Raw genomic sequence first — 15,000 nt, 5'->3', positions numbered from 1 at the left:
TGATTTTAACAAATTGTTAACATGGTCGGTGAAATGGCAGATGAACTTCAATATCTCTAAGTGTAACGTGTTTAACGTAGGGATACACAACCCCAAAAATAGATACAGCTTAGATAACACACTTTTAGAGAAAACTGAGTGCGAGAGAGACTTGGGAGCTCTAGTGAGTCCGGACCTTAAAATCAGGAAACAGTGCATTAGCGCCAGGAATAAAGCTAACAGAGCATTAGGTTTCATTGCTAGGACGGTAACGAATAGAAGTGCAGAGGTAATTATTCAACTCTATCTAGCGATAGTTAGACCCATCCTTGACTATGCGGTACAGTTTTGGTCTCCGTCCTCACTATCGGTCAACCTCCGCCCCGACCTCATCAAGGACATATAACCTGAGTCCCCCCTTTTCCCTGTCCCCAAATGTACCCTTCTTAGCTATATATATTCTCATACTCCACACTATGTATCATTCTGCTGAAGAGGACCACAGATAAGGGTCAAAATATACAGAATTTGTCCATCTTCTCTCATTCTCCGACAGTGGGTCAATAAGTCTTATTCTGTTATATCTAAAGATTACTTTTCTTTTCACCGGTTTCAGGCCTCAGATACTTACCTTTCTCAAATCCTGGACGTGGTGCAGAACGACAATTACCGCCGCCTGTTCGACATCTACCATGGCTCGGCTCTGTCCATCATTATCGACTCCACGGTTTCGATGGGTGACGACATCGACGCAGTGAAGAAGCAAGCCGAACTTATCGTGTCCAACTCCGCCCCCGAGCTCTATGTGCTTACCGAATATAACGACCCCGGTAGGTCTGTCTTTGAGCAAACAGAGGGAGCAGACGAAACAAGTTGTAGTTTCGAGGACGCGGAGGGTAGAAGTTTCTTAGATCATGGTGAGGAATCTAGTTAAAAGAAAAAATGTAAATACCCCTCACTATGGATTTTGTTTTGGCTAAGGAAAAATAATTTTTCGCAGCTAGAGGGGCCGTTTGATCTTAAAGATTATGGGGACATCTTTCTTCTGCATGAATTTGGCTGTCTTTATCCGAAAAACAAGGCATTAATTCACCTACACATCCTCAGTACAGTATCCAGATGAATTCCTCTTGACTTTTTGCTTTCTGTCTACTAAATAGTTAGATAAATAAAATATAAAAAAAACCCTTGGGATATGAGGGCAAAGGAAACTCAGATATGAGTTCACTTTTAATTTAATGACATTTCGTCAAAAAATACTATCTCAAAGGAATGGATAATGGATCCATCTACGTAAGATTCGCTTGCACGGGATATATATATATATATATATATATATATATATATATACATATATATATATCTATATATATATATATATATATATATATATATTTTTTTTTTTTTGTGGGGGAGAGGGGGGAGGGGGAGGAGGATAGCTATGATCTCTGGTCTCCTCTCTCCTTTCCCTTGGTTAACAATTCTCTGTCCTATGATGGCTCAATCTCAATCACAAATCTATTTGTCAAGATACATTTCAGTTTCCGATACTCTCCCGAATGTTGGTGTTGAGTTGGGTGAGGATGCGTGCAGCTTCTTCTACCTTTCTGGCCCTTACCTCAGGTTCTTGTTTAAAATATTGGCCCCGTTCTAGTGTAGGAAGTGTTCCGTCTCGTCTACTTGTTCCACCATGTTGCTGACAATCCTGTGGCAGCAAAAATCAGCTTTGTGTTCACTCATTATCCTTTTAAGTCCTCTTCTCTTCCTTCATAGCTGTTTTTGTGGTAGGAAACACAAAGTATCATATAAATTATTCTGCTATCTCCCTCCTCTCTCTCTCTCACCTTTCACTAAGTCAGCAATTTTGACCTCTGATGTCATGGCTGTCTTCAGGTTGGTGTTCTTGTGTACCTTAGCGGTCTTATCATGTAGCCCTTTTCGTTTTTTGACCTTCGCTCACTGTCCTATTAGGGACATTCTCTCTGGCTTCTTCTACATGCCGAGAACCCCCTAGGATAACCTAGAGTTGTGAAGGTAGATCTTCCACTGTAGAAATTTCCCATTGGAAATCCTGTAGGCACGTAGAAACTAACATACAGCTACCCTTGCTTTGTTTTGTTTTTTATTGTGGGCCGACAGGCCGTGGGTGGAACCGTCCCAGTTCATATGTTTTTGTACACCTTGAACCTGTGGTCTTCCAGCGCTCTTATTATCACGGTGTCCAGCAAAGGATAATATCCTTCCACCGTCTTTTCCATTCTGAATTAGATCCTCCGGCTGATTTCATTCAGACGCCTCACAGCGTCCTTTAGGTTGTCCCTGATTGGAATGATAATCAATATGCCGTCAACATATCTTATCTACGTCGTCCGTTCTCCTATGATGAGTCCACAGAGGTCTTTCTCTTGTGTCTCCTTGAAGAGATTGGTTGCAACTTTGCATCGTGGGGACCACGGGAAGGCTGCTGGTGCTCTTCCCTATTGACAGCGAAGGGACCAATGTTCATGCACAGGGACACCAGCTCCATGTACTCCCTCTTTGGGTCAGGAAGAACGCTCTCATTCATGCTACCAACCACCCTTCCTACTGCTTATATCGAATTCTCTACTAGTATTCTGGCAAATAATTGTTTTATGTCAAAACTGGTTAATTTGCTCTATTTCATATTGTATCTTCTATATCTGCGTACAATGTCTTTCTAAGCCCTTTAATAGTGGTTTGGCTAGCATCTTGACCAGTATGTGTCGGGGAATGTAGTTTTCATTTGTATGATACCCCCACATCATTGTGTGTTCATTACTTTGAGCAAACTCTATGCAGTAAAATGTTAAGAAATTAAAAGCTCATATCTGACTTTTTTGCCATTAAAATCCAACATGTATAAACGAATAGTAACCATGTTTCTCGTTGCAGACGTTGGCCCTGTAGTCAGGACAGACGACCCTGAGGAGTTCTTATCTGCTGTCAATGCCCTCAGGCCGCATGGTGGTGGAGATATTCCAGAGATGTTCTGGCCTGCTCTCGAGGTAACCGTCTTGCAATTTTCAGATTTGAAAGTCCAAGAGACCCTATGCATGTTTGCTTTATTGATAGATGGGGTACCCGAAAAAGGTCAGATGCCTGTGAAAGAACACTTAGGTAAAAATAGAGCAGAGAACACACAAATGACAGTTCAAATACCGGTGTAAGAGAGGTGTCTACCTTGAAATTATCTTTTCGAAAAAGTCCAAGTCATAGACAGGTGGGAAAGTATTAGAGGGAAACAGTTTCGAAGTCTCCCAATTGAAAAACAAGGAAACAACAACAACAGAGCGAGGAACCATCTGTTGTTCCTAACAGCGCATCTCTGGGCAATTTTGAAAGTCAGCGAAGAGGATGTCAACGAGATAGTGGACGATCACAGGACTAAGCTGACAACGGAATACCTTCAGCATATCAATTTCTGCGCTATATGGCCAATCTTATGATTCACACGTACCTCAATAATTTAGTAATATCCGGTGATACCTTAGTAGTATGTCCAGTTTGGGTGGAATGTCTTCCCTCACTCGTATCACATCTCTTCCCCATTAGATTAGTGTGGTGTACATTACAATATTTAACAGAGTATTACCACAGGAACTTCCATTAGCCTCCTCTTCCTTCCAGTTGATCTACTTGCAATCAAAGTCACCTACCAAGACTGTATTATCAATCTGTTCCATAAATTTGATCAAAAGAAAAGATGTCTCTGGTAAGAATGTTTGGTGGTACGCATGCTGCCGTAAGTCTCTTTCCTCCCCTTTGCTTATAATTCCAAGCCTTGCCCTCGGTCATTATAATTTTTTCGAGTTTTATGTATTCTTTTTACAAATAGCATCACCCTGGTCCTATTTCGTATTTTCAATGACGTTTCCAGAATGTGCATCTACCGATTCCTTAGTTGTAGGTCAATATTTCTTGGTAGTTTGCTCTCGATTAGGTACAAAAAGCAAAAGGTAATCATTGTTTGGTCTCGATTAGGCACAGATTACTGCGTTGAAAGGGTATTCATTGATTTATAACCTGATTGATGATAAGCCATCCACATTTGTATGTGTCACTTTTAATTCCCTTGTCCTTTCACTTGAAAATTTCTGTTTTCGTATTTTTTCCTATGCCATTTCTTTAACTTCTGGTTTAAGACATTAAAAAATGTATAGTGTCTTTCTTCCGTTATATTCTCATTCTTAACCTCGTTTTCACTCGTTCTTCCCCAGTAACACGTTTTCTGAATTAAGTAGTCTCAGATTTGTCTATAACTGCTAACTTCCAAATCTTGCTTTTTGGTGATTTGTGACGAACTAGATTATTATGACCTTCTTCTTTGACCTAACCTAACCTAACCTAACCTAACCTAACTTAACCTAACCTAACCTAACCTAACCTAACCTAACCGAAGTTCTAGTTATCTCATAAGCGTTTGTGATCTACAATAATTATGGGAGTAATTTGTCTCGCATTTCGTACTTCTTCTTTTCTATCCATGAAGGAATATGTTTTTCTTCATAGCCTTATACTACATAATGTGCGTGCGAGTGAGTGTGTGTGTGTGCGTGTGTGTGTGTGTGTGTGTGTGTGTGTGTGTGTGTGTGTGTGTGTGTGTGTGTGTGTGTGTGTGTGTGTGTGTGTGTGTGTGTGTGTGTGTGTGTGTGTGTGTGTGTGTGTGTGTGTGAGAGTGCTTGTGAGTGTGTTCGTGATTGTATTAATCTTTTGTCGATGAAGCATTGTCTTTATATCCTGTCATCAGATGGCCCTCGACAACACGCCCGAGTACGGCGACATCTTTTGCTTCACTGACGCCACCAGCAAGGAGGGGCAGATGATGGAGGGCATGATCGCTCGCGCCCAACAGCAGCACTCAAAGGTGAGATACCCAAACGTGGATGGTAACCATATTCTAGGTTCGTACTTTGACATTTAAAACTTCAATAATTTTCAATAACACTACTAACTAAGAGACGTTTATTCTTATGGACGATGGTAATTTCCTGGGCCAATGAATCTGATTGCATTTATGTCACGAGAGTAAAAGCTCCAAACTAACTACTCCTCTATGATATGTGTTTGTCCAAAATTTAGTATTTTTAAAGATCGGATACAGACTTCCAAAGTTACTTAATCAAGGCAGATAATAGCTTGATCTTAAAGGTAGCATGAGTGAAAGCCGAGTGACCTAGTACGTATATATACATATTTATTTTTTCTCTCTTCAGTGCATAAAGGATTCGATGAAATGACAGTAAATACTGGGTCACGCGCGAGTGCCCTCGTTGGAACGATGATCTGAGTCGTTCCATTTTGTAGGGTCGTCGCGGCGCAATGGTACGATCCTTGCTTTATAATAAGCACTCGCTCGGGCAAGGGTTTGAATCCCAGTAGGACAGTTTATTAATTCAATACTCATAATGCTTTGAGGGATACGAGCATTGATCATCGAGTCTTGGATTGAGCTGCACTACCTAATTTGCGTTTTCATAGAATTTTGGAGGCCTGGGCAATATAACTTCCTTCACTGTGTTGGCTATTGATTGTCTAGATATAATCACTATTTTAGAGCTACTCTTATTCTCTCACGTTTCGACACAGTAAGAGAATTAAGGTATTTCTGCGATATCCTGGATTTTTCTTTACACCACTCTCCTCAATTATTTGTCTATTCAGACATATATATATATATATATATATATATATATATATATATATATATATATATATATATATACACACATATATATATATACATATACATATATACATATATATATAATATACATATACATATATATATATATATATATATATATATATATATATATATATACACACACATACACATATAGAGAGGGAAGGGATTAGGTGTTTTCAAAAATTGAGGTCTTATCTCTATGCATTTGAAGCTGCTATTAACATTATATTCGTTTATTCATTTATTTGTTTGTTTATGTTATTTATTTGTTTTTATGTATTTATTCATTTATCTATTTTTCTATTTGTTTATTTATTGCAGGTGACCATAATCTACAGCGGTTCGTACCGTCACCGCGACGACCAGGTGCTGACCGGGGTGCAGGAGTACCGCCGCCTCTCTGAACTCACGGGAGGACTCTTCATCCCGTCGCGGAAGTTCGACATCGACGAGGTCGCCAACATCATCAGCGAGGGTGTCCAGTCATCCGATGTAAGCACTCGCGAAGTTGCAAGCCGATGGGATGTGGACGATGGGGATGGGGTTGTATAATGACGGGTGGTTAAGCTTTTAAACCTTTTACCACTGAAAGGGTGCGGTGTGGATTTATTAGAAATAGTTCTGCACACGGTATAGAGGTTATGGTTCATTTGATTCAACTGATAGGGACGGGCAGGCGGACTCAGGATTCTGCCTAGGAGTGTATCTCGATCGATCCAGAGACCGATCTGTGGCGACTCCGTCCGTCAGCTGACCTGAGTCGCCTGACATGAGCCTAAAGAGTCACCTGCGAAGTGCTGTGCTTGGATCGCCGAGTTAAGGCGAGCAGCCATTGACTGCAAAAATAAATGAATGAATAAATAGATAAATGAATGAATAGATAAATGAATGAATGAATGAATGAATGAATAGATAAATAAATGAATAAAAAATAAATAAACAGATAAAGAAATAAAGGAATAGGTCGAGATTCTGCTACTCTACACATAGTTTCCGCATGAAGTTGAGTTTCTGTGAGCCATTCATTCCTACGGTCTCCTTCCTGCCAGTGATACACAGGAATGAACACCTATTTTCACATGCATTTACGGTGACAATTTTATTTTTTGTAATTTTGTTTTGGCTAAGATCAGCCCACTTCCAAAACTAATTTTTGTCCTAGGTCGACCCTCCCTGTTACCTCAGTAAAATCGGCTGTGGCAGTAACCAGACCAAAGATGCCATTTTTGTACCTTGACGATATATAGAAGCGACAGATAAGTAATACATTAATGGAGAAAGTATTTCCTGAAAACCGGACTACGGACCGTCGCCTTGGATCTTCTCACAGGTTGATATTACGGCATTTGAGAGCACCGGGGGCAGCCGGATGGAGACGGTCGTCCCCATCGACGACTCGATACTCGACTTCGAGGTGCGGATCGCCGGTGCCGTGACCGTGGCGACGCTGCAGGACATCACGGGTGAGCAGGAGGAAGACATATGGGCTATTTAGTAAAGTAGGCTTGTAGGGGTTGCATTCTGGAACAGCCTAGTGTAGGCCTTGTGGTCTCTTGCAGTCCCCTTCATCCTTTTATTTTATTCTGTTTTTGCCGATGGCGAGACACATGTCGCTCGTGGTTCACCCGAGGGCGTGGGAAGAACCTCGGAATAATTTTGATTCGGTTACTTGTTCACCTTTATATCTAATCACTTATTTGATCTACAACATTTATTTAATCTTTATGTATCTCATGTTTATCTTTCTCCCCTTGTCTTTTACTCTCTCTACCTATATATGCACATAGAAAATAAAGGACGAGGGATCAAAGAAAAGTGTGAGATAACTCGACTCGCCATTCGCGACCCCGCACATCCATGACTTTTCCCATCGAACCTAACTAATGTATATTCGCGATTTTCCCGCCTATCCGCGAGACCTACGCACCTGGGCGCTAGTACTTGAAACCTTAAAAGACATATATTTTTTATAATTTAAACCTTAGAAATGTACTCGTATATTATGTGTATGTATGTGCATATGTGTACATGTATATATGTATCAATGTTGAGACATTGTGACAGGTTTGAGGAAGGTGGAAGAGAAAGACACGGGTCTAGGGCCGTGTCTTTCTCTTCCATCTTCCATATGTATCAATGTAATATCATTATGCAAAAAGAAAAAAAAAAACAAGAAAAAAAAAACAAGCAACACTCTTGTGATTCTATCTCCTGTTTTCGAATGTCCACACATAGCTTAGAATCCATGTCTCGCCCATAGGCACGACATACGACCTGACCGACCGCTCAGCTCTGGAGGCCGACCCAACAGTCAGAGTGATTTCCCACACGCGCACCCTCAAGGCCATCAAGTTCCTGTCGCCTCGCTACGGCAAGTGGATTCTCAGCACCCAGGAAGAAGAACCTTACAGCGTCGCCGTCAGCGCGGCCTCGACCCTCAACTTCCTTGGGGACCTGACCACACTCGACATCTCGCCGCCTCATCCTCATTACCGACCATCGTCGGGCAATCCACTCACAAGTAGGTCAGGGTTAAGTATGGATTAAGTATAGGATTAAGGGCTATGTATTGGATTAAGTATAGGGTTAAGGGTCGTGGGAAGCACTTGGCTAAATTCTACCTCAGGACTTCAGGAGTAAATCATTGTGCATTGTCTGGCAATCCACGCAATCCAATTTATAGTTGACTAGAAAATAAATGTGAGACGCTCTGACTTATTACATATGAATACACACACGCACGCACACACACACACACACACACACACACACACACACACACACACACACACACACACACACACACACACACACACACACACACACACACACACACACACACACACACACACACACACACACACACACACACACACACACACACACACACACACACACATAAACACACACATACACATACATACATACATATATACATACATACATATACCAAAGGCTTTTTCCCCCTACATGGGGGATAGCCAAAAAGAAAAAGGCATAGAAACCACTCCCACCCATTCCATTTCCTATATATTCCACTTCCCTCCACCCTCCTCCGTCCCTCTTATCTTGGCACCTCCTGGATGACGGGTCATCCCTGCATCCTGTCCACAGCCCTGGGTCAGAAGCAGTTTCGAAAAACACAGCACATCCACAGCAAGGCCGCTTCATAAATTCGGCGACCCCCCTCTCAATCCCCTCATGCAAAAAGGAGAAGATGGGGAGAAATCCCTTCGGGCTGCGTCAATTTTTTTTCTCATACATACTTCCTCACCCCCCATTCCCCACCCACTCCCCTTCATCCATCACATCATCATCTATACACAACCCCTCTCCATTCACCCCTATCTTCTGTCCTCTCCCGTCCTTCCTCCACAGACATTCCTCTCTTTTGTAATGCCCCTTTCACCCCATCCATCCATCTCATCCTAGGACGCCCCCTCATATTCACTCCTTCCACCTCCGCCTTCCACACTTCTTGTACTAATCTTTCTTCACTCATTCTTTCCATGTGTCCAAACCATCCTAATACCCTTTCATCAACCCTATCTCCCAGTTCCCTTTCCATCCCTGTTCTCCTCCTCATTTCTCACTCTATCCAGCCTAGTAACCCCTATCATATTTCTCAGACATTTCATCTCAAACACATTCAAACTCCTTCTCTCTTCCTCTCTCATGTTCCATGTTTCTGCCCCGTACAATGTTGTTGGCACAATCACTCCTTCATATAACCTCCTCTTAGTATCCATTCCCAGATGTCTATTTCTCATTACACTTTTCAATCCACCAAGTAATTCACTCGCTTCTCTCAATCTACATTCTACCTCCACCCCCACTCCTCCCTTTCCTGTCACATTCGCACCCAAGTATCTAAAACTATCCACTTCCTCCAGTCTTTCACCCTTAATGCTCACCTCCAGCCTACTGTCACTCTCTTCCCTTGTACATCTCATCACCTTACTTTTACCCACATTTATCTTCAGCTTCCTTCTTTCAAACACCTCAAACTCTGCCATTAACTTCCTTAATCCCTCCTCTGATCCTGCTACAAGCGCATTGTCGTCAGCAAACAACAACTGGCTTATTTCCCACTTTTCTCCATTTTCTTTAATCATCTCCAACCTCTGACTCACTACCCTTGCATTCACCTCTCGCACCACCCCCATCCATGTATAGATTGAACAGCCGGGGCGACATAACACATCCCTGGCGATGTCCCACCTTTACCTCAAACCATTCACTCTCCCCATTTCTAATCCTAACACAAGCTCTACTACTCTCGTAAAAGCTCCTGACTACTCTTAACAGCTTTCCTCCTATCCCATATATCTGCAGTGCCTTCCTGTCTACCCTGTCATAAGTCTTTTCCAGATCCATAAAAGCCCAAAAAACATCCTTACCTTTTCCTATAGCTTTCTCACATATCTGTCTTATCACAAAGATCCGATCTACACAACCCCTACCTGTCCTAAACCCACACTGTTCCTCACCAATTACTCCCTCTGTTCCTCTCCTAATCCTCTCAATCAAGGCCCTCCCATAAGCCTTCCCAACTACAGTTAACAAGCTGATCCCTCTGAAACTACTACACTCACACTTGTCCCCCTTTCCCTTGTAAAGCGGAACTATACAGGCACTCCTCCAGTCCTCCGGCATTCTACCCTCTCTCAAACAAACATTAAACAACCTCACCAGCCAGTCCACCATCACTGCACCTCCTCTCTTCAGACATTCTGCATGGCATCCATCCAGACCAGGTGCCTTACCTGCTCTCATCATCTTAACAGCTGCTTTCACTTCATCCTTCCCTATTTCTCCTCCATTTTCCTCACTCATCACTCTCATTTTCTTAGCGTTTCCCACTGCAACTACCTTTCCCTCCCTATCCTCCTTCACATTAAGCAACTCCCTAAAATACTCTGCTTACCTTCCTCTCACTGCCTTCTCTTCCATTATCATCTCTCCATCTGCACCTTTTACCTTTTCTTCTCTACTTGATTCGCCTCCTTTTTCTCTTTTAATTTCCTTCCAAAACATCTTTTTATTGTTTTCAAAACACACATACACAGAATAGAATTAGACAGCGGTATACTGCTCTTTTGATGCCCACCGTCACAGAAAGGGGCTGGTAGATCTTAAAATTGCAAACTAAGCAATTACCACACACTTTCCGGGGATCGAACCTAGTTCATAGCAGGCTGGTAAGCAAAGGTTGTCGAGTTTAGTTTCCTCCCTAAGGTCTTTCGTTGAACAGAAGTCAAAAGCTACGACTTTCACAGTATAAACTTTACTTTGTTTTCAAACGGACAAGTGTTTGATTTTTTTTTTTAGGTTCAGCTACGGTGTACTTTCATTCGGTAAAACCAAGAAGCAATTGCAACTCCTATTTCAGACCATTTTCCACGTGCGGATTCGGATTCATCATTGTCGTTTGTCTATCACGTGACCTTTTATTTCAGATGTCATATACTACCTAGAAGTCACGCTCATGGGATATCTGGAAAACCGAGTTCGTGACGTCACCACCATCGACTTCATTGACTCTGTACGTATCAAGGCTAACATCACGATTCATATGTATATCATATATATATATATATATATATATATATATATATATATTTATATATATATATATAATGTATATATATATATATATATATATATATATGTATGTATATATTGTCAGGGTCAGGAATGTAGGAGACGTGGGCCTGGCTGAAGTAAAACTCTTGGAAGGTTTTGTTAATCTATTATAAAGTTGGGCGCCTAAGAACAGGTAAAAAACTCACTTCTGCCCGCGAGAGGAGCGAAGGGGGGGGGGGAGGAGGAGGAGGGGGAGACGGCGTTAGTCGTCCGGTGATCCTCTGAGGTGGTCTGTCCTCGACGAGTGAACTCTTGGTGAGAGATGCACGTCCTGGGTCCCCGACGGGTAGCGCGGGAGATTGCTTCCTCGGTTTCCGAGGCCGTCTGTGAGACGACGCGACGATGCTCCCAGCGTGGTGCTCCGAGGTAGTAAGTCGGTTGATGTATGACCTGGGTCCTCGACAGGTAGTGCGGGAGATTACGAGATACTCTTCGAGAACGCCCCCGACGCAGTCTGTCCCCGGTGACTCTTATATTCACTGGGATCAGGTCTTGACCCTCGCATTAACTGTCACTTGGGAGACACTCATCACAGCTGGGGGCTACAGGTGTTCCAGGAGACTCGTTTTGGCCGACCCGGTGCGGCGAGTCGGACCTCAGGGTCCCGTTTTGTCCGGCCCGATACGGCCGGGTCATGACCTCAGGGCAGCCGGTGACTGCCACGTGTTCGGCCCCTGGGGACCTTCGGAGGCACCGACTCGTCGATGCTGATGGGTACGCGCGCGCGTGTGTGTGTGTGTGTGTGTGTGTGTGTATGTGTGTGTGTGTGTGTGTGTGTGTGTGTGTGTGTGTGTGTGTGTGTGTGTGTGTGTGTATTTACCTAGTTGTATTTACCTAGTTGTATTTTACGGGAAGGGGAGCTATGCTCGTGGGGTCCCGTCTTCATATCTCATTTTATCTAAACTATTTTTAAATTCATGTATTGTTTTTGCACACACCACTTTCTCATCTAACTTGTTCCAACTGTCTATTACTCTGTGAGGAAAGCTGTTCTTTTTCAAATCTCTTCTATAGTTGTCTTTTTTTATTTTCTTTCCGTGTCCTCTTGTATTTCTGTCATCCCATTTTATCAGATTCTCTCTATCAGTAATTTCTATGCCTTTCATGATTCTGTAAATAGCTATCAAATCTCCTCTCTCTCTTCTTTGCTCTAGTGTCTGTAGTTTAAGTTTTTGTAGTCTCTCTTCATATGATAGTTTTGAGAGTGTTGGTGCCAGTTTTGTGATTGCTCTTTGTATTCTTTCAAGTTTTTTTATACATTTTTTTGTACTTGGTGACCATATCGTTGCTGCATATTCCAATCTTGGTCTTATCAGGGTGATTAGGATTTTCCTCACCATTTCTTCATCCAGGTATGTAAATGCCACTTTGATTGTTCTTATTAAATTATAAGTTTCTCCAAAAATCTTATTTATATGTTTCTCAGGTGACATATTATTCATAACAATGACTCCCAGGTCCTTCTCATTTTCTACTTTTTTTATTCCTTCTTCTCCCAAAATATATGATCCTGTTATTCTGTTTTTGCTTTTTCCAAATTCCATTATACTACACTTTTTTGTATTGAACTCCATCTCCCACTTCCTACTCCATTCTTGTACTTTATTTAGATCTCTCTGTAGTGATTCACAATCTTCTTCAGTTTTCACTCTTTTCAGTAGTTTTGCATCATGTGCAAAGAAGCTCATATAGCTTTCAATTCCTTCATCCATATCATTAATATATATAGCAAACATTATTGGGGCCAGAACTGTTCCCTGCGGGACACCGCTTATTACTTCATTCCATTTTGAGTGCTGATCTCTTATCACTACTCTCATTTTTCTTTCTTGCAAAAAGTCTTCCATCCAATTTAGCAATTTACCTTGTATTCCTCCTTCATATTCTAATTTCTTAAGCAACTTCTTATGTGGTACTTTGTCAAAAGCTTTTTTTAGGTCTAGAAATGCACAATCAGCCCATCCATCTCTTTCTTGTATTATATCTATTAGCCTTGAATAGAAACATATTAAATTGGTGACGCATGATCGTCCTTGTCTGAATCCAAATTGCCTTGGATTTAGTACGTTGTTTTTTTCCAAGTATTTTACCCATCTACTTTTGATAATTCTTTCACAAATTTTTGCTATTGTACTTGTTAGAGAGACTGGTCTATAGTTGGTAGGTTCTTCTTTATTTCCTCCTTTATATATAGGTACTATATTTGCTTTTTTCCAATCTTCTGGAACTTTTCCTTCTTTTAAGGAACTGCTTATTATGCTATGTATTTTGTCTGCCAGTTCATTCCTGCATTCTTTCAGAATCCAGTTTGCTATTTCATCTGGCCCATGCGATTTTCTGACATCAAAATTACCCAAGTGTGTCAATATTTCATTCTTTGTTACTTCTATTTCTTCCATAGGGGGGACTTTTTCTTTCCACTCAATCTCTTCAGGTTGTATATTTTCCCTTGTAAACACTGATTTAAAATGTTTGTTCATAATTTCTGCCATTTCCATTTCCTCAGTGTATTCAACTCCCCCTTATCTTAATTTCTCCAAGTCTTGTTTGTTTTTCAGTTTATTGTTTACAAATCTGTAGAATAGTTTTGGTTGATCTTTACACTTTTCTATAACATCTTTTTCATATTTTCTTTTTTCCTCTCTGCGCTTTTGTACATATTCATTTCTATAACCAGTATATATTTTCCATTTTTCAGGTCTTCTGTCTTTTTTCCATCTGGTCCAGGCTTTGTCTCTTTTGTCTTTTAACTCCCTACAACTTTTGTTGTACCAGCATTTTACATATTCTTTTTCTTGTTTTTGTCTTGGGACATACTTTTCCACTCCTTTTTTGTAAATTGTTGTCAAAATATTCCATTTCTCTTCCACTGATGTTTCTTCTTTGTATATTTCTTCCCAGTTTTCTTGTTGGAAGAATTCTCTTATTTTATCAAAGTTTGTTTTTTCATACATCATTCTTCCTTTTCTATATTGTTCATTTCTTTTCATATATTTTTCTTCATTAAGTTCCAGTTCAATCAATATGTGGTCACTTTTACCTATTGGTGTTTTATATTCAATCTTGTCCACTATTCTAGGTTCAGATGTAATTATTAAGTCTAGCCTCGATGGTTCTTCTTCATTTCTATACCTAGTGTTCTCTTGTATCCATTGTGTCATTGAATGGTCAGTAATCATCTCAAGTAGAGCATTTCCCCATGAGTCATCACCACTCTTTACTGTCATTTCTTCCCAGCAGATTTCTTTGCAATTAAAGTCGCCCATCATAACTATTCTTCCTCCGTCTTCCATTATTTTAGTTAATGCTATCTTTGTGTCCTCTAACATACTTTTATATTCACTCTCCTCCCATGAGGCTGTTTTTGGAGGCACATAATTGATCACAAATTTTCTGCTCTTCTTATCTCTGTCTTCCACTTCTATCATAATCATCTCTACTGTATTCTTTCCATATATGACACCTTTCACGTTTATATCCTTCTTAGTCAGGAACATAACTCCACCCCCTTGCTTTTTCTCTCTGTTTCTAATCCAATAATTGTATGCATCATGTCCTACACTGTTGGGTGGTAGTGGGCCTTTTAATTTTGTTTCTACAATTCCCATTATGTCCGGTTCTTTTTCTTTCAAATAATCATTCAGCTCATTCAATCCTGTTATTAATCC

The 15,000-nt window shown here is 41.0% G+C and overlaps 1 protein-coding gene across 1 annotated transcript in view; it reads left to right on the top strand.

The window, feature by feature from the left end:
* Positions 1-15,000, top strand: part of LOC143036962 (von Willebrand factor A domain-containing protein 7-like) — a 42,487-nt gene that overhangs the window by 12,740 nt on the left and 14,747 nt on the right. The window contains exons 6-12 of the mRNA XM_076205023.1: positions 596-809; positions 2,893-3,005; positions 4,748-4,864; positions 6,008-6,178; positions 7,017-7,149; positions 7,947-8,207; positions 11,146-11,231. Of these exons, the coding sequence (XP_076061138.1) occupies positions 596-809; positions 2,893-3,005; positions 4,748-4,864; positions 6,008-6,178; positions 7,017-7,149; positions 7,947-8,207; positions 11,146-11,231 (1,095 nt within the window). The remainder of the gene's footprint in view (positions 1-595; positions 810-2,892; positions 3,006-4,747; positions 4,865-6,007; positions 6,179-7,016; positions 7,150-7,946; positions 8,208-11,145; positions 11,232-15,000) is intronic.

Source organism: Oratosquilla oratoria, chromosome 21, assembly GCF_046742065.1.
Source record: "Oratosquilla oratoria isolate Oo_2021 chromosome 21, ASM4674206v1, whole genome shotgun sequence".
Lineage (NCBI taxonomy): Eukaryota > Metazoa > Arthropoda > Malacostraca > Stomatopoda > Squillidae > Oratosquilla > Oratosquilla oratoria.
This window is presented reverse-complemented; position numbering and strand designations above follow the sequence as displayed.